Source organism: Dysidea avara, chromosome 2, assembly GCF_963678975.1.
Source record: "Dysidea avara chromosome 2, odDysAvar1.4, whole genome shotgun sequence".
Taxonomy (NCBI): Eukaryota; Metazoa; Porifera; class Demospongiae; order Dictyoceratida; family Dysideidae; genus Dysidea; species Dysidea avara.
The window spans coordinates 50,405,319-50,426,757 of NC_089273.1; the positions used below are offsets into that span (position 1 = coordinate 50,405,319).

The 21,439-nt window shown below is 36.3% G+C and overlaps 3 protein-coding genes across 4 annotated transcripts in view; 1 reads left to right on the forward strand and 2 right to left on the reverse strand.

Moving 5' to 3' along the window:
• Nucleotides 1–21,439, forward strand: part of LOC136247561 (equilibrative nucleoside transporter 1-like) — a 265,718-nt gene that overhangs the window by 116,415 nt on the left and 127,864 nt on the right. The gene's annotated exons all lie outside the window — the stretch shown is intronic.
• Nucleotides 1,472–3,283, reverse strand: LOC136246251 (uncharacterized). Its single transcript, XM_066037673.1, has 5 exons — nt 3,155–3,283; nt 3,021–3,104; nt 2,026–2,103; nt 1,854–1,973; nt 1,472–1,793 (listed from the first exon to the last, which is right to left on the reverse strand). Exons 1-5 carry the CDS (start codon nt 3,190–3,192, stop codon nt 1,574–1,576), a joined length of 540 nt encoding a protein of 179 aa, XP_065893745.1. The 5' UTR covers nt 3,193–3,283; the 3' UTR covers nt 1,472–1,573.
• LOC136248204 (ATP-dependent DNA helicase RecQ-like) lies at nt 5,829–6,844 on the reverse strand. Its single transcript, XM_066040015.1, has 2 exons — nt 6,350–6,844; nt 5,829–6,275 (listed from the first exon to the last, which is right to left on the reverse strand). The coding sequence occupies exons 1-2, from the start codon at nt 6,842–6,844 to the stop codon at nt 5,829–5,831; spliced, it is 942 nt and encodes a 313-aa protein (XP_065896087.1).

A 21,439-nucleotide genomic window follows, 5' to 3' on the forward strand; every position in this document is an offset into this window, starting at 1 on the left:
TACAGGAGTTTTGCCAGATGGTCAGGATGTTTTCCCTTGTCAATTTTAAAGTCTCATCAATGCATGTTTGCAAATTCTAGCTCAATGGCTTGAAACTTCTTATGAACTGCTTAAAAATTCCCAAGCATTACTGAACATAACATGTTTTAACTACTAATAGATTGTTTTAAGTAAACCATACCATGTGTAATACATGGGATTGATTTAAGTCAAATGCTTTACACTTAAAAGACACCTTATATATTAGATAGTTACTATAATTATATGGGAGCATTTTAAGTCAAATACTAGATTTATATTTACTGAATTATATATGTATTTATACTTGACTTACAAACAATATTTCTAATTAGGAGTGTGTAATAATGAAAAAAACCACAAATACTGTCATAGAGTACTTTTATAATCACGGTTTTGTGTAATTTTAAGGATAGTGTCTCTTGGAAAATTCATTAGCTTTATCATGATAACGTCAGTCATCATGATAATTACATTTAACTTTTATTATCATACAGCCCTAGCTATTTGGAATAAATCTTATATATGCTCCGTCTTGTTTTCTATACTCACACCGTCAGTGGTATTAGTTATCCTGAGCTTTTCATGCAGACACAGAGGTAACTAATGTAATTGTAGAAGTTGATTGCAGGGAAGATCTCAGGACCCTGAAAGCTGCTCATCATCATCACATTGAAACCCAAGTTGTGTCTTTTCACAGGCCCTCCAGTTACAGTGGAACCTCTCTTATCCAGGCGATCTGGTACCTACCACTATCTGTATCTTAGAAATGTTTGTAACTAAGAAATGCATGTTGATATGCTGAAATAATCAACTTAAAAAATACAAGTAATACTATTAGTTCGTGCTGTGCAGTCAGTGGGTAAAGTAGGAAGGCACTACAATGCATTCTGGTCCTTCCCCTGAGTTGTAAAAAAATGTATTATCACCTAACAACCAAGTTGTAGTTATTATTAGTAAAATAAACAAGCTACTTAGCTAACATGTAAACAGCAACTTGGCTTTCATCTAACCCAAACTTCATTATCAAACCACATAACTTGTCCAGACAATGGAGGTGCCCAGAAAATAGAAGTCCAGAAAAGTGAGATTCTGTACAATGCTTAAACTTAAGTATAATAAAGCAAGTTTCATGCAAGTGCCTGCCTTTTGCATCATGTCACTATACTATTTGGTCCTATTACCCTCCCTCTATGATGAACTCTGATAACCTCATTAATGTGATAAATATACAAGGTGGCCTTATTACCAAGCTTTTATGGTTACCAAAAACTGGTTATAGTTGCTAAAATAGTAATTCATCATTGGCTGTGGAGGCAAGATGTACATTAAATCAGTATTGTGATTACATAAGGCATTCCACAGTGTGTTGTTGGAATAAAATCTACAACCACAGGTGGACCCTAAGTGAAATGTTACTGCACGCAACTCCCAAGCATTGCCGTGTGTTGTCTATTGGAAATAGTTGATATAACCATAACAGATTATGTATATACTCTTGATCATTCTATCACATGTGTAATTGTTTTTACCACAAACGTGTTCCGTATGACAGTTACCAGTCAACAAATCTAACATCTTCATCATTTTCAAAGATGTATACTGTTTCCTTGTCAAATGGGAAGTACACTCCATATTTTCCTGTTAGCCCATCATAAGCGTTTATGATGCCTTTGAACCACTTTATCTTTCTGTCAACTATGAATTTCATCACCAATTTCCGTCCTAACATAGATTGTTTTGGAGCCTTATACAATGAAGTTGAATCTGACATCCTACAGTAGTACATATGTAACAAACTTTACTACTGCAAGTATAAAATGCTTGTACAATACTTTTGCTTTTTGGTTGCAGTTGTAACAGCAGAACCATCATTTACTGCAACTTCTTCATCCATGACACAATCTTCATGATCACCACACAGTGAGTTTGAGACAGTAGTTAAAATATGCTTTCTACGATAGCAACATGTTGATGTCAATGAACATTGTGCACTGGCATATACACCTTTGCTGCTTAGTTGCTACAAGTGAGCTATCTTCCATGGTTAATCCTGGAGCAGAACTGGTTCCAGAGTCACGTGTCCTATATAATGTAGATATACATATCAAAACATACCAATTAATTATGTATAATATTAATTTACATTTGTAAGCAAAACACTTTGTTCAAGTACAATATTTCCTAACGATTTACAGATTTAAATTTTCGGACAGGTGGAATAAACAATGCCTAACCTTTAGCTCTCTTTGTAATAGCTCGGTTTCTATGTTACATCATTCTAGCACACCTCCTACTCAGCATGTATGCCTCGAAGACACTGATACGTAAGTGGTGACTTGACTGCTTTAGACAATGGTGCACTAATAGGGAGTTAGAATAGAGAGCTCCGATCATAAACACCAAGAGAATTTCACGGCGAGCATGAGGTCACAGAAAGCCACAGAGGTTTGTAAAGTTGATAGCTAAACAGCATATAGTTTGAGGCTCCAGAGATGCATGAGAATGGCAGCTAAAGTGAGTAGCATGATTGTCTAGGCTTACACAGAGTGATATGGTGAAGACCACAAACTTAGCCAGCTACCTGCTACTAAACCGGTGAGTAACACCATGGTTTTAACTATGGCCAGCCATATAAAGGGTAAACCAGCTACCACTGCAATGGTTTACACAAAAAAGCGCTCCTGGGTGCAATTTTATTTTGTTACAATCAGCTTGCAACTGCTCTTGGTGCATGTTAAATAATAATCGTCCACAAGGGTAAGCACTAACTGCATTACTGTAGGTTGAATTGTGGTTGTCAATAGCTGTCCTAGGTCTCTTCGTGAATAAGAGACCTACACACATCAAAGTAAATTTTAATTCTACGTAATTAATACCATGAAGGATCATGAAGTGCAATAGTACTGTATATTAGGGATCATAGTGCTTTATATACACCTTTGATGAAGAATACTGAGCAGAAACCAGCCTCATAATACTATGCATAATGCAATCTGTACCTTTGTTGTTTGCTTGTAGTTACAACATCTGAAAAACTATCCTCATTGCACAATGTTTTATTGCCGGATCCCGAGCCATATGTCCTGAATAATACCATTGTGTATATACATGAGCATTTAGAACATTATCTCACCTAGGCTGTTTACTGGTAACTGTCACTTCTAACTGCATATCTTCAGTTGTTGTGGCTCTACTTTTGGCAGTTCTATATACACATGGATAAATGGTAATAAGTTCAATGGATTCAAAATTATTGATAAATACTAAATTTAATCATGTAATGTTATAAGTTCAGTCACCTAAAATGCTTTGTTTTGTAACCAGGGGCATATTTAGCTATAAATGTTAAAGTAAGGGGGCTACGAAGGATCACATCCTGGTTGTTATATCTTATGCACACTTGACATATATAAATGGGTGATGCAGCCTCCGTAGCCCCCCTCCCTTGTGCTATGCCTACGTTTGTAACTTATTTTCTTGGAAATAGGTTTTTCATCTGTTACAAATGAAGCTTACAATATTGAAAGGTGCATTGTTACTAGCCAGTTGATGCTTTATTTAAACACCTATATGTATGTGATGAGGAACAAGGAATCTTTGCAACTGGATCTGCAGAAACCCAACATAATCCAATGGTAAAACTAGGATATTATCTAATTCGCCCACCAAAGAGAAGTTCGAAAAATCTTTTGCTTCAGTGCAGTAGGCTAAAGAAAACATAAGTTAAGTTAATGTAAGTTATGAATGTGTGTTTTCATGATGTTGCAACAATGGTACTCAAACAAAGAAGCACCACAAAGGATAATAATGATGCAACAAGGAATTCCCCTGTTTATGGCAAACATGATGATGGAAGTCTCAACCCATACCTCATTTCTTTTACAATGTTTTAGTAAGCATCTAGAATTTACTTTCTTTATACCTTCTGTATAAATTCAACTTTCTGCTGTTGCAACTTTGTAGGGCTATAAATCCAAAAGTTCTGAGTAAATTAAGCTGAAACGCCACCAGAGGATACACTTGGCTATGTACATGCATTATTATGAATATGTAATAAAATGGAATTTGAAAACGTGCAATTTTGTAGGGTTTTTGCAGATCCAGTCACCTATTATGTTGGCCTAAAAGCAATTTTCTTACAAACATGTACCATACCTTTTTTCAACAGACTTAAAGTGGCAGGCTTGATCAGGTGGTCCATGAATGGCTGTTGGATCAGCAGGTATACTTGACCCAACAGGTTGCCGTTGTCTTTTCGCTGCATTAGCCCTCCTGGCATTCTCAGTCTTGTCATGATATGATACACTGCATTCATTAAGTGCAGCCAAATGCTTTGCACACACAGACTTGTCAAGCTGGTAGACGTCTGCTACAGCATTTTGCAAAGAAATTGGTATCTTCGCTTTGCATTGGGTATTTAAGCGCTCTACAGCATTGGTTGTTGCTGATGATCTATTCCACACACTTGAATCCATCAAAGCAAAATCCTTATGCAACATTTTAAGGTGCTTTGGTCTCAGCCACCATTCAGCCCATTTTCTTGCTTTAGACCAATTGCAATGTTTATCCACAAATACTGCCTCATGTGCACTCAAACCATTAATAATACCTATCAATTCTTCAGCACTTTGTTGACTACACAAAACATTGAAGCAGTTACATACTGCTTCGCCCATGGGTAATTTGGATATTTGGCTAGCAATTTTGCTGAATACACACTTTTCCAAAATTTTATCTTTGGAATTTGCAACTCTTTCACGAATTCTTTGCCATGAACGATTCCAGTGGACACGGCATCCACGTATCAATGACTGTCCAACATCTTCTCCAACAGCATCACATAACCCACGTATTTCAACATCACTCCAATCTGTTACAACGGCAAGTAGGGATTCTCCAGGCTTAAACAAACAATTGTCAAAATAGCACTTATCAAAAGTTTTACGAAATGCCAAACAATACGCCTGGTGATCCTGTTTAGTAAGCCGGACTCTACTGACCACTACCCAGTCCATTGTTGTCACATTAAATGCTGCAGCATTAAATAAGTAAGGGTATTCCTTTTTTCTCATTGTATGTAATATCTGCTTCGATGAACTCAGCTTTTGATAAAATTTTAGACATCAAAGGATTCATTGTAAAAATATACTGAATGCCATTCTCTATGCCAGCTGATACTAAATATGGCCTACTTAGCTTTGTTAGCTCATTTCCCAATACTTGTGAGTAGTTGCTACCATGAAAGGCTTCCTTTTCATCAATGCTATCAGCCATCTTTTCAAGTGATGCTACATCCCACTTAGCATTGCACAAAGCAGAGCTGCTACGTGCTTTGCTCATTACACTTGAAACTCTGTCTACACTTGCAGACGCTTTGTCTACTACTGAAGGGATATACCCCAATCCTTTTCCCCTACACACTTCTGATGGTTTCAAAGAAACATTTGTTAGAGCTGCATTTTTAATATCTTCTTGAGTCTTGGCCAACAAGTGTGATGATGCATGAATATCATGATTGTGCAAACTCTCTTTTGAACCTTTTGGCTGTCGTACAAAAACTAGAATCCACCTGCGATGATCATTGGAGTTATCCGGGTATATGTAGGCAAACTGCACTGGACAAGGTTCTATGTCATTAGTTTTATAAAGAGGATTACTTGGATGGTTTTTGCATGGTCTCTGTTCCCTTATTGCAGCTACATAAGGACAACCGTCTTCAGGGCATGCCTTAACACCACTACATGGTGCAGAGCGATACACAAAGGTACACATCTTTTCCATCAATCTGTACTTTGGTCTTGTAGTTATTAATTTTTGCCTTTGGACAACTGTATATCAGCCCATAAAAAGTGAACATTCTTTAGGAAACTTGCATATACTTTCTGATAATCTTCTATATATAATACGAATTGATCCTTTCCTTTGCACAAACTTCCAGGAAATTGCCAATCAGATTCATTTTCAGGGACATTCCAGTTCTCCTTATTGGACAGAAGTTTCTTAACAACAATCAATCCATGCGTACCTTTACCCTTACGATCACAGACACTAGGTTGATGCACAGCTGCCTGCATATGACTGGAACTGCCTACAGACAATGATGGCTTGCTCCTGTTGGTAGCACTGGATGATCCTTCATTCAGTAAGACTACTGGATTATCTTCATCAAGCACCATCTGAGCTTTAGGAAGCACATGCAACACTCCCTGGATAGCATAGTGTCCGCTTTTCTTTATTATGCATTTAAGCTCCTTCTGCACATATCCAGTAACATGGCATTGTCGTATAAATTTTCTCCACCAAATCTCAGGTTTACCTTTGAAATTACCATAGGAAAGTTTCTCTTATCATATTCTTCTGTCCACTTCAAGGATGATCCATGAATCCACTGCACTATTTTCAATTCACCTTTACAACCTAATGCATTTATTGCATCAACCAATATTTTGAGTTCCTCTGCCATTTTTACTAATTGGACATCCATCTTACAAACATCGCAACAGTCAGTGTTATCATTTTCCAGGCACTCTTCTTTGAATGCATTCAGAAGTATTTCACGTCGACATTTTCCTGTGAGATCTGCCATTACATATTTCCAGGAGCTTACAAATCCTTCCAACAATTGTTTACAGTACTCAGCATTGCCAATGTGATTTTGTATCCATGCCATTGCATGATCAGTGTTGTTCATAGAGTAATAAATAGTGGCTATAGCTGGACATCCATCCCTGCCAGCTCTCCCAAGCTCTTGAGCCCAGGTTGTCAAACTCTCTGGAACACCATACCTATTAACATGCCGAATATTTGCTTTGTCAATGCCCATCCCAAAAGCTGCTGTTGCCACTATCACTTTAACTTCATCATTTTTCCATTTATATAATTTGAATATCTTGCCTTAGCATCCATTTCCCCATAGTAAGGCAAAGAGTCAATGCTGCAATTTACTCATGATAGGACCGATGTTGTTTATGAAGTCAGTGTATATAATACAGCATTCATTGTTGATTGTTTCAGAAACTTTTTTTGCGAAAATGGTAAAGTCATCTTCATTACTGAGTTCTTCGCATTGAAAGTAAACATTAGGCCTATTGATGCTGCCCTTTGAAATCATCGGTGAACGTACCAATCGTAAAATGTTTGTTTCAACCACTTCACTAGCAGTTGCTATCAAGACCATTAAAGGTGTGTTTGTGAACTCCACTTTTAGCCTTTCCAAGTCTTTATATGAATGACAAAACTTTCATTTGTCTGGAATTATCAGTCAGTCAGTCAGTCAGTCAGTCCAGTCAATCCAGTCAGTCAAGTCAGTCCAGTCAGTCCAGTCAGTCAGTTAGTCAGTCAGTCAGCCTACTTATATTCTAATACCAAAGAAAGTTTTAACTTTGAGATTTCATTCATGAGGGTGTTACAGATACACTGGTGTGAATAACACCTCTAAAGGTTCTGTTACTTTCAGGTTTGCTGTAATAACACTCTTTCTAAGTTTTGTTGTTGTGGTACTACCTCAAATTTTTAACAGAGTAAATAAAGCGTATTGTGCTGTAAAACAAGGAACAGTATTATTGGCAGTGGCGGATCCAGGTTGGGGCATTTGGGGCAAATGCCCACCCCCCTACATTACACCTAAATATGATTTTCTACCATCAATGCATAATAGGAATTTAAGATTGTAGTCTGTAATTCTGTGGCAGTAACACAACTAAGTGACAGTATCTAACATTTTAGTTATGTTTGTTGTCAGTGCACTGTGTATATTTATTATATCAGCCATGCAATCTGCACCTCACAGCACATGTACAATCTCTGTGTTGACTGATCAAGAGTAAAATAATAAGCACTGTCAGTAGAAGCTTCTGTACTTTGTATGGAATTCACCATACTGATGTTTTGGCATATATATATATATATATGTGTGACTGGATTTTGGAAAAACGATCCAAATCGCACATTACAAGTTTTGAGATAAACGGTTTTAAAGAATTCAAGTCAGCATAACTCTCCAAGGATAGCAAGCACGCGTATGAAATTTACACTCAAGATGCATCAATCTGTTACCTTTCAGACCACTTCCAGTACTTGTAGCTGCTTGTAGAATTTCCCGCCAAATAAGATAGAAAATCTGAGCTGTTGGACGAGCGAAGTAGTATCACAAGTGCTCACAAAGTGATGGAGGGCAGCGGGGGGTGGAGGGCGGCGGGGGGTGGAGGGCAGCGGGGGGTGGAGGGTGGCGGGGGGTGGAGGGCGGCGGGGGGTGGAGGGCAGCGGGGAGTGGAGGGCGGCGGGGGGTGGAGGGCGGCGGGGGGTGGAGGGCAGCGGGGGGTGGAGGGCAGTGGGGGGTGGAGGGTGGCGGGAGGTGGAGGGCGGCGGGGGGTGGCGGAGGGTGGCGGGGTGGGCAAGGGCTAGATCTCAAAATGGAGACAGACCATGAGTGGAGTCCAGAGACGAGATTACAGGGCTGTGCTGGCTCCTTAGTGGTTGATATGTAGCAAAATCCACAGAAAAAATGTCTGGCCTACATTATCAGGCTGTCCACCAGTAAACCACTGATTCTTACCAAGCCAGGTCCTTCACAAGGCCTAAAACCGCCATTCGAGCTCTACACACACCCCAGAAAAGACGTCTGTTGAAACCAGCCTGGAGTAGCTTGAGTGGTAATGAGTGTCAAAACTACTAGTAGAATAGTGTAGCTTTCCACTGTGGCGTTGGTTTGATTTTGCCTGATGTACGATTTGGATCGGTTTTGTAAAATCTGATCACATATATATACGGTACTACTATTATGGTCTCCCGGATTAAGTAGTCATCTTTGTATAATGGCCATGGTTACAAAGCATTACGCTGTCACCTGTCCAATATGAATAATGCCATTATAATGGCCAGCAAAGAATTCACCTCTAAATCTGTGTATACAAAACTTCAACTCTCATATAGTGGTCACCAGTGGCGATTCTAGACCTGACCTACAGGGGGGGCCCAGTAGGGAACAACATAACTATTGTTGTTTAGCTATAGTATAAAGTAGATTTTTCAGGGGGGTCTGGGGGTTGCACCCCCAGAAGCTGCAGGAGTTTTGCAATTTAAAGGCTTGAAAACAGCCTAAAATTTGTTTCAAAAACATGAAAAATGCTAAAAATAACAATGCCAATCTATACAGCAACTTTTCCTCAAGATTTTTTAAAAGTTATTTTTTAACAGGGGGGGGCCTTGGCCCCCCCCTGGCCCCCCTTAGAATCGCCTATGGTGGTCACTGCCTTATAATGATCAGTTAGTGGTTTGTTCAGTCAACAATCTTGACTCAGTATTGGAACTGTTACAGTAAACACACAATTAACACAGTTCTCTGCCTTCAATTAATAATATGTAATCTATCAGGCCTCATTTCTTAATCTTTAGCAACATTCAAAGCAAGCTCATGTTGCACTTTCTGTATTCAATAGAATATTGCAGTTGGTCTGTAGCCTCTCTGACAGGCTTGGAGTTAAAAGTAGTTAAATGCAAATATGCTGAAAGTATGAAATACAAAATACAAATACAGTACTTATACCCAGATGTATTTCAAATACAAATACAAATATTTTTAAAAGCATTTGAATACTTTTAAAATACTTCTGTATTTTGATATTAACTTTGCGTTACACAACCACCCAATAGTACACACCTCTGTTTTAATACTGTTCCAATAAATTTCAAGTGTAGCTATGGTGAAAACAACTGACCACTCATAATATATTTTTCACAGATTAATATGTCAATAAAAGTCAAAGATATCATCTTCCTACCAAATGAATTTTACAAATTAGGTCATACAGCTTCTCTTCCAAGCAAAGTATTTGAAGTATTTGCATAAGTTTTTACATAAAGTATTTAAGTACTAATACCATACCTGTTTCACTGCCCATACAAAAGTCTCAATAGTAGCAGTGAAATTTATCCCGTATTTCACTGGTAGAAGTGAAAAAGTTGTAATTGTAATTTCATTGGCTAGAATTTATGTTAACAATGTAGCGCCAATTAGTGTTGACGTGTGATTAGTACATAGTGACAAATTGCGTACATAGCAACGCTAATGCACAGAATGCGTATATGCAGCGAGTATGGTATTAACTGGGAATAGCATTGGTAGCAGTCATGCGTATTTGTAAAGTGTTTGTATTTTCAAAGAAAACAATAATTTGTGAAGTTGACATTACAATTAAAATTACGAATAAGTATATATAGAAGTTTAAAGTGGACTTACATAAAACTTAAAACAGAGCTAGTAGCTAGTGTATTACTGTATGTCAGTCCATGATAAAGTCCAAACACATTGTGGCATTATGATGCTATAAAAATGCTTTAAAAGGTTTCTGATGATGTTGATATTGCTGAAACAGTTTCTTAAACTTCCTGATTAAAACCTATTTTGTAAACAAGCTTAATAAAACAAGACAAGTTGACACAAAATTGACATAATGATTATATAAATATGACACCATAATTGATTATACTACACAACAGTAGTAGCAGTGGTAGATCTAAAGAGGTATATATCTAAAGTTGTATGTAGCTGAAGATATTTGAGGGAATTTCTGCAGAAATTTTTGAGCTCTGAGATTTGATTTTAAGTAACAGTTAATCCAATGCATTAAACTGTAAACACTATAATGATTGCTGTTATAGTTATTGACTGCTCTATTAGTGTAACTCAATCATTTAAATGTAGTAGGAGATGAACAGTAAAGTATTATTGAGGGTTTAATAGCTATAAATGGTGTTAGTTAAGTGCAATTACATGTATGTTACTGAAATATAGTGGTACATAGTTGTTTGCTATGACAAATTGTCAACACAGCAGTAATGTAGCTAGTTAAGCTAGAGTGCCAAATGAGCTAAATTTAAAAGGGGCTTCTGTTGAAACCACAGAAAACCGCCTAGATCCTCTACTGGTTCCAATGTTTATCATGATGTCCCAGGAAAAGCAAGTCATCAGTGATGGTACCTGTTATTGGGCCATCATCAGCATTTACCAGGCGACAAATATGGTTTTAAATATTCAAAATGTTGTAGGTCACCGATAGAATGTGTAGCTACTCATTAATTTTTTACATTATTAAACCAATTCCCTACTTTCCAGAACATCTATTATACTCATGTAGTCAGCCGAGCAGATATATATGTTTCCTGCCACTCAAGGTTGACAGTATCAGGTGAGCTCCAGCTATAAAATCAGTGACAGTATATGATGGACCAGACACACATTGGCTATCATATACGTACACGAAGACAAATCAGTTCCATACTAAAGTTTATGCAACATATCGAGGCTTCAGTTAAAGGATGAGAGTAATAGGAATAATAGAGTGTTAGCATTTGGAACACTGTGTTGAAAATAATGATTCTAAGTCAGGCATGCATGGATTAGCTACTTTATTAACTATGGTGTGTATAATAACAATCCACTTTTTGATGTGTTATTGATACACGTGTAATGCCAGTAAAGAACTGGACACAGAAGGTGAAAAAGCAAAACCTGTATTTATGTAGCACACACATACAAAATTTGTACATACAGTAGCTACATGGCTGTTTCTTAAACCTGTTATAATACAGCTATCAAAAAACAACAAAATTAATAGTAAACATCATTGGTGACTTCACTACAACTACAACCCTTTAAACATGTGTTTATAGAATGGGTAACGATGAATTATTAGGGCAATTTAATAGCCTACACGTTTACAGGAATTCTATGTTTCTATGAACTTTTACAATGGCTTTAAAATAATGTAAACTACATGATGTTTTGTCTGATTAGATCAGTATAATTTTTCACTGCCAGACCATGTTATTGTTTTGAACACTATTGGTGATGAACCAAACAGAAAAATTGTACTACCACATGAATTATAACTGAATATAAAACTCGATCTGTACAATATTACCAGCTTCTTAATGTCTATATACAGGGTGTTTATCACAGTCACTAAGAAACTGATCATGTGTATTTGTTAAGTGTTTGTATTTTCAAAGAAAATAATGAAGTTGACATTACAATTAAAATGACAATAAATTCAGTACACTTAAAGCCTAAAATAGAGTAGTAGCTAGTATATTACTGTATGTCAGTCATGATAAAGAACAAACACACTGTGGTCTTATGATACTATAAAAATAATTTAAAGGTTTCTGATGATGTTGATATTGTTGAAGCAGTTTCTTAGAACTTCCTGATTGAAACTTATTATGTGAACAAGCATAATAAAACAAGACAAGTTGCCACAAAGTTTACATGATGATAACTTATGTGACCATAACATATTGTGTAGATGACATCATTATACTGTACAACAGTGGCAGATCAAGGGGAGTTCGGTCCCCAGTGGCAGATCTATAGGATTATTAAAAGCGGTACATGTACCTTAAAGTTGACATATATATAGCTGAAGATAACTGAGGGCATTTCTCCAGAAAATTTTGAGCTCTGATCTTAAGCTACTTTTAGTAACAGCTAATCCAATGCATTAAACTGTAAACACTATATGATTGCTGTATTAGAATAGTTATTGACTGCTCTATTAGAGTAACTCGATCATTTTTAATGTAGTGGGAGATGAACAATAAAGTGTTACTGAGGGTTTAATAGCTATAAATGGTGTTAGTTAAGTACAACTGCACGCATGCTATTGAAATACAGTGGTACATAGTTGTTTCCTATGACAAATTGTCAACACAACAATAATGTAGCTACTGTAGTTAGACTGCCACTGAGCTAAATTTAAAAGGGGGTTCCTGTCAAAACCACTTAGATCCTACACTGGTTCCAATGATTATCATGATGTCCCAGGAAAAGCCAGTAATCAGTGATGGTACCTGTTATTGGGACATCATCAACATTTACCAGGTGACAAACACTGGTTTTAAATATTCAGAATGTTGTAGGTCAACAATATAATGTGTAGCTATAGCTACTTATAAGTTTCTACATTATTTTTAAAACCAATTTCCTACCTTCCAGAACATCTGCTATTCTCAAGTAGCCAATAGATATGATTCCTGCCACTCAAGGTTGACAGTATCAGGTGAGTTCCAGATATCAAACCAATGACAGTATAATATGATGGACCGGACACACATGACTGTCATGTACATGAAGGCAAATCAGTCCCACACTAAAGTTAGCAATACTTCAGATAAGGCTTCAGTTAAAGATGAGATTAATAGGAATAATACAGTGTTAGCATTATGAATACTGTGTTCAAATTAATGATTTTATGTCAAGTATGCACGAATAACTTTATTAACTATATGGTGTGTATATAACAATCCACTGTAGATGTACTCTTGATATACTGTACATGTACAGTAATACCTGGACACATAAGGTGAAAAAGTAAAACCTGTTCGAGATGTATTTATGTAGCACATACATGCAAAATCTGTACATACAGTACATGACTGTTTCTTAAACTTGTTATAATATAAAAACAACAAATAATAAACATCATTAGTGGCTTCACTACCACTACAACCCTTTAAACATGTGTTTACAGAATGGGTAAGGTTGAATTAGGACAATTAATTGGCCTAGACATTTACAGGAATTTTATGTTTCTATGAACTTTTACAATGGCTTTAAAATGATGTCAACTACATGATGTTTTGTCTGATTAGATCAGTATAATTTTTCACTGCCAGACCATAATTGCTTTGAACACAACAATGGTAATGAACCAAACAGAAAAATCGTATTATCACAAAAATTATAACTGAATATGAAACTTGATCTGTGCAATATTACCAGCTTCTTAGTGTCTATATACAGGGTGTTTATCACAGTCACTAAGAAACTGATCACGTGTATTTGTTAAGTGTTTGTATTTTCAAAGATACCAAAAATTTGTGAAGTTGACATTATGATTAAAATTATGATAAGTTTAAAGTAGACTTACATAAACCTAAAACAGCTATAGAGCAGCTAGTATATTACTGTATGTCAGTCCATGGTAAAGATGTGGTATTATGATACAGTACATATCATAAAAGTAATTTGAAAGGTTTCTGATGTTGATATTGTTGAAGCAGTTCTTAGAACTTCCTGCTATTTTGTGAACAAGCATAATAAACCAAGACAAATGGGTACAAAATTTAAATGATGACAACGTATGTACTTATATGATACAACAGTAGCAGATCCAGGGGAGTTCAGTTCCAAAGGTTATCATGATGTCCTGTTATTGGGCCATTGAAGTATTTACTAGTTGCAAGAAGCACTGGTTTTAGAGTGTTGTGAATACGTAGGTCAGCAATGAAATGTGTAGCTACTTAATTTTCACATATTTAGCTAAACCAATTCCCTGCCTTCCAGAGCATCTACTGTAAAAATATGTTTCCTGCCACTTGAGGTTGACATTATCAGGCGAGCTCCAGATACAAAATCAATGATGATGGATCATATTTCAGTACCAGACACACACGAAAGAAAATATTAGTTTATGCAACATGAGGTTTCATTTCAAGGATGATAGGAATAATAGACAGTTAGCGTGAAATACTGTGTTCAAATGATTCTTGATGATTGCCAATCACAAATGGCTTTATGTTACCATCTATATAACAATCCACTTTAGATGTGCTCTTAATAAATAAAGGAGTGCATGTATCATGAAGCTTTTTCTAGTAAGCCCTCTGCATTATCTCTATAGCTGTGTTATTGAAGGATTTGCGATAAGGTACTTTTTCACAGACAAAATTTAACCCATTTTGTTCAACTTTTAGACTTCATAAGTCATAACTTTTATCTTTATTTAGCTAGTGTTCTTTTGTACAGATTTTCATTTCAATTTTAGTTTATTAATTTATCAGCTATGAATGCGTAGCTGGTGAAGTGGGCAGCTATTGTCAGCTGGTTGCGACCCTTTTTTTTTGGTCTTACCATTCCAAACCAGAGACTAAGTCTGGGTCAGCCCAGCCCCCCCCCTCATATCAACTACTTCCTCCGCCCCTGGTGTATCCCCCTCGAGGTCTCAGGTTCAATTAGAGTGTGGAAGTGTAGAAAAGTGTTTATTGTCCCTATTATTGTTGGGGCATTGGGCTCTGTTCCAAAGGATCCGGCCATCTTTACTATTAGAAAAGGTACAGTTTCTATCATCTTTAATTTAATTCAGGAATTTCAAAAGACTGTATTATATTCTACCACATCACTGGTGAGATGTTAATTGACTATTTGACTTATTATTTTCATGTTTGTTTGTTTGTATAATATTATATGTAACTTGTAGTCTTGTAGTTATGGTAAACTAGCAGTTGTTGTTTTTACTTTGTTAACCTACACTCTATATAAGTAGAATACCATGGGACACAGTGTCAAATGCTTTGCTTATATCAAAGCAAATAACATCCATCTGAGATGGACTGTTAATGATATAGTTCAAGAATATTAACATCTGTTGCAGCGTTTAGCAGTGCTTAGTAAAACCAAATTGGACTGGACTGATAGTTTTACTAACAAAGTTAATTATCTTATTGTAAATTAGTCGTTCAAATACTTTAGATGTGTTAGACAAAAGTGAAATTGGACGATAATTAGTCACATTGTTTGAGTCACCAGCTTTGAATATAGGGATAATCTTGTGAATCTTCCACACGGAAGGTATTGAAGCATATTTTAAAGAAATAGTAAATAAATAGTGAAGTGGTGCACAGAGTGACTCAGCACAACTTTGTAAAACTCTAGGTGAGATTTCATCTTTACCTGAAGATTTATCAATATCTAAAGATATCAAGGCTTCATATGCATCACCAAAATTAATGACAATTGTTTGAAGGGATCCAGGTATATCAGGTAGTTCATCAACATTTGGTACATCAGATGGGTCATGGAAAACAGAATGAAAGTATTTGTTGAAGAGGTTAGCTTTTTCAAAGTCAGTACTAGCTGTGGAGAATTTGAAACAGACAGTATTTGGGATATTTTTGGATTGGGTGACTGATTTCAGGGGTACATAGTGGTACATAGTTGTTTGCTATGACAAATTGTCAACACAGCAGTAATGTAGCTAGTTAAGTTAGAATGCCAATGAGCTAAATTTAAAAGGGGACTTCTATTGAAACCACAGAAAACCACCTAGATCCTCTACTGGTTCCAATGTTTATCATGATGTCCCAGGAAAAGCAAGTCATCAGTGATGGTACCTGTTATTAGGCCATCATCAGCATTTACCAGGCGACAAATACTGGTTTTAAATATTCAAAATGTTGTAGGTCACTGATAGAATGTGTAGTTACTCATTAATGTTTTACATTATTAAACCAAATCCCTTCCTTCCAGAACATCTACTATACTCATGTAGTCAACTGAGCAGATATATATGTTTCCTGCCACTCAAGGTTGACAGTATCAGGTGAGCTCCAGTTATAAAATCAGTGACAGTATATGATGGACCAGACACGCATTGGCTATTATATATGTACATGAAGACAAATCAGTCCCATACTAAAGTTTATGCAACATATCGAGGCTTCAGTTAAAGGATGAGAGTAATAGGAATAATAGAGTATTAGCATTTGGAACACTGTGTTGAAAATAATGATTCTAAGTCAGGCATGCATGGATTAGCTACTTTATTAACTATGTTGTGTATAATAACAATCCACTTTTTGATGTGTTATTGATACACATGTAATGCCAGTAAAGAACTGGACACAGAAGGGTGAAAAAGCAAAAGCTGTATTTATGTAGCACACACATACAAAATTTGTACATACAGTAGCTACATGGCTGTTAACCTGTTATAATACAGCTATCAAAAAACAACAAAATTAATAATTAAACATCATTGGTGACTTCACTACCACTACAACCATTTAAACATGTGTTTACAGAATGTGTAAGGATGAATTAGGGCAATTTAATGGCCTACACATTTACAGGAATTGTATATTTCTATTAACTTTTACAATGGCTTTAAAATAATGTCAACTACATGATGTTTTGTCTGATTAGATCAGTATAATTTTTCACTGCCAGACCATGTTATTGTTTTGAACACTATTGGTGTTGAACCAAGTTGAAAAATTGTACTACCACATGAATTATATCTGAATATGAAACTTGATCTGTACAATATTACCAGCTTCTTAGTGTCTATATACAGGGTGTTTATCACAGTCACTAAGAAACTGATCATGTGTATTTGTTAAGTGTTAGTATTTCAAAGAAAATAATGAAGTTGACATTACAATTAAAATGACATTAAATTCAGTAGACTTAAAGCCTAAAATAGAGTAGCTAGTATATTACTGTATGTCAGTCATGATAAAGAACAAAAACACACTGTGATATTATGATACTATAGAAATAATTTAAAGGTTTCTGATGGTGTTAATATTGCTGAAGCAGTTTCTTAGAACTTCCTGATTGCAACCTATTATGTGAACAAGCATAATAAAACACAACAAGTTGCCACAAAGTTTACATGGTGATAACTTATATGACCATAACATATTATGTAGATGACATCACTGTACTGTACAATAGTGGCAGATCCAGGGGAGTTCGGTCCCCAGTGGCAGATCTGTAGGATTGTTAAAAGTGGTACCTTAAAGTAGACATATATATAGCTGAAGATAACTGAGGGCATTTCTCCAGAAAATTTTGAGCTCTGAGATCTGATCTTAAGCTACTCTTAGTAAAAGTAAATCCAATGTATTAAACTGTGAACACTATATGATTGCTGTATTAGAATAGTTATTGACTGCTCTATTAGAGTAACTCAATCATTTTTAATGTAGTGGGATATGAAGAGTAAAGTGTTGCTGAGGGTTTAATAATAGCTTAATGGTATTAGTTAAGTACAATTACATTCATTCCTTTAAAATACATTGCTATATAGTTGTTTACTATGACAAATTGTCAACACAACATTAATAATGGAAGCTAGTTAGACTGCCACTGAGCTAAATTTAAAAAGGAGTTTCTATTGAAACTACTCAGATCCTACACTGGTTCCAACGGTTACCATGATGTCTCAGAAAAAGCCAGTAATCAGTGATGGTACCTGTTATTGGGACATCATCAACACTTATCAAGTGACAAACGCTGGTTTTAAATATTCAGAATGTTGTAGGTCACCAATAGAATGTGTAGCTACTTATAAATATTTAATCCAATTTCCTACCTTCCAGAACATCTGCTATACTCAAGTAGCCAACAGATATGATTCCTGCCACTCAAGGTTGACAGTATCAGGTGAGCTCCAGATATAAAACCAATGACAGCATAATAATATTATTATGATGGACCAGACACACATGACTATCATGTACATGAAGGTAAATCAGTCCCACACTAAAGTTATTAATACTTCAGATAAGGCTTCAGTTAAAGATGAGATTAATAGGAATAATACAGTGTTAGCATTCTGAATACTGTGTTCAAATTAATGATTTTATGTCAAGTATGCACGAATAACTTTATTAACTATATGGTGTGTATTATAACAATCCACTTTAGATTAGGGCTGGGCGGTATTGAAATCAAGACACATGTTAGTGTGTCGTGCGGCCCAAGAAGCCGGCGCGTAACACCCGTGAGTATATTGACAGGAAGAAAGAAAACGCAATTTTCGCACCTCCGTAGCTCTGTGCTTCCTGGATGAAACAAGACGATTTTTGCTGTGGACATGCCCTCAAACTGCAGCACTCCACGTTCCAAATTTGAGCGAAATCGCTTCTCGCGTTCCCGAGATATGCGACTTCAAAAATTGGCTCAGTTTCTTGGTTTTTTTCTTTTTTTTTTTTTTCTTGTCGCACACTTACAAAGAGTGCTATAAAACTCGAACGCCATATCCGATTGCCTTGAAATTTGGCACACAGAAGGGGGATATAAAGGCGCATCTCGGTACCAACTGTGGCTGGAATACGATAAACAGGCAAAGCGTTATGAGCGATTATTCACGAAAAATAACACCAATATGTTGTCACGCCTACAGGGTAAACCGCGTATGGGAAAAAGCTGAAAGTCGGTGGGTGAATAGGTTAACTATTGAACCTCACACCTTTTGTGGTTTGAAAGAAATCGAGCTAATAAACAGGAAGATACAACGAAAAAACCAACAGTGTGTAACAATTACGCAATCGAGATTAGCTAATAAAAAAAAAAACACTGCTTGCCACGCCTACCAGATAAACCGTTGGGGTAATGCTTTGAAAATCGTTGTACAGATGGAGTAATCATCTTAGAAAGGCTCATCAATGGTGTAGAAGAATCAGACTTAAAGCCACGGAGTTATAACACGAAATCCAACTTGGTGCAGCAAGTGCGAGATCGAGATACTCTAATAGAGCAGTCATCCTAATAGAGCAGTCACCCTGAAGAGAATTCAAGATATCAGCTAGAAACAAGAAACCTGTATAGATATCAGCTACAAACAAGTCACCCTGTAGAGAGATCAGCTACAAACAATTCACCCTGTAGGGAGATCAGCTAGAAGAAGTTACCTTGTGGGGAGTTCATGCAACTATGGAAAGAGATAGTTCAGCTAGAAGAAATCACCTTGTAGAGTTCAGCTACAAAGAAACCATCATGTAGAAACAAATCTCCCTGTAGAGAGATCAGCTCGAAGAAATTACCTTGTAGAGAGTTCAGCTACAAAGAAACCACCATGTAGAGAGTTCAGCTGCAAAGAAATCACCCTGTAGAAAATTCAGCCACAAACAAATTGCCCTGTAGAAAGATCAGTTAGAAGAAGTTACCTTTTAGAGAGTTCAGCTACAAATAAACCATTCTGTAAAGAGCTCAGCTTCAAGCAAATCACCTGTACAGAATTCAGCTACAAACAAATCACCCTGTAGAGAGATCAGCTAGAAGAAGTTAACTTGTACAGAGTTCAGCTACAAAGAAACCATCATATAGAAAGTTCAGCTTCAAACAAATCAACTGCTACAAACAAATCTCCCTGTAGAGAGATCAGCTAGAAGAAGTCACCTTGTAGAAAGTTCAGTTACAAAGAAACCACCATGTAGAGAGTTCAGCTACAAACTAGTCACCTTGTAGAGACATCGGCTAGAAAAGTTACCTTGTAGAGAGTTCAGCTACAAAGAAACCATTCTGTAAAGAGCTCAGCTGCAAACAAATCACCTGTACAGAATTCAGCTACAAACAAATCACCCTGTAGAGAGATCAGCTAGAAGAAATTACCTTGTAGATAGTTCAGCTACAAACAAATCACCCTGTAGAAAGATCAGTTAGAAGAAGTTACTTTGTAGAGAGTTCAGCTACAAAGAAACCATTTTGTAAAGAGCTCAGCTGCAAACAAATCACCTGTACAGAATTCAGCTACGAACAAATCACCCTGTAGAGAGATCAGCTAGAAGAAATTACTTTGTAGATAGTTCAGCTACAAACAAATCTCCCTGTAGAGAGATCAGCTAGAAGAAATTACCTTGTAGAGAGTTCAGCTGCAAAGTAATCACCACTGCCCAAATTGCAAGGCAATAGCTCTTTCCAATCTTTAGTTATCAATTGTCAAAGTTGGCAAATTGGATGTGTGGAAGGCCCCTTTTCGCAAATCCGGTCACATATGTATTATATATATATAATTTGTACATTTATTGATAAAATATTTAAAGTACATCTACTTCATCTTTTCTTCTTCCTGTAGTAAAGAAAGAAAAACATAGGTTAAAAAAGTCCCAAAGCTGGCCATAGGCCGGCTTTGGGGTATACAAATACAAAATGAAGTAAAATCTAATCCAAAACAGCCAAGCTGTAAAAAAAGTGTGCAAGGCTATGGTGAAAAAAGATGTGAAATCCAAGGTGGCGGCCAAGAAATGGCTGTGATGGTAGGTTAATGGTAAAAATTTTAATAACGACAATTCAGGTGAATTTTTGTGCCGCTTCACAAAATTTACCTGAATTGTCATTATTAAAATTTTTACCATTAACCTACCATCACAGCCATTTCTTGGCCGCCACCTTGGATTTTATTATCAAGATATATCATGCGAAAAATATCATGATATTTTTTTTCATATTTTGACAGATGCTCTACTATGAAACTACATGCACCTACCTATACAAGTGATATAACCTGCAGCAACATGAATGGATGTGCAAACATACATGTACATGGCATTAACCATTAATTTTAATTTATTGAACTATACAAGGATGTATGTGACTGAATTTTGGAAAATGACCCATATGGGCGCATTTGACATCTAAAATATTTAATGATCAAATCACAAACTTTATAGTGCAAATCTACTTGTTAATGGTTGTAGGCCGTTCTTAATACCTTAAATTACAAGAAAATTCTTGGAATATTTTTAAACTGTGCCCTGCTCTTATTAGCAACCCACTAAATATGAAAATTCTAATTATTTCACGTGTGCCCATATAGGTGATTTTCCAAAATTCAGTTACATATAGACATTAGCT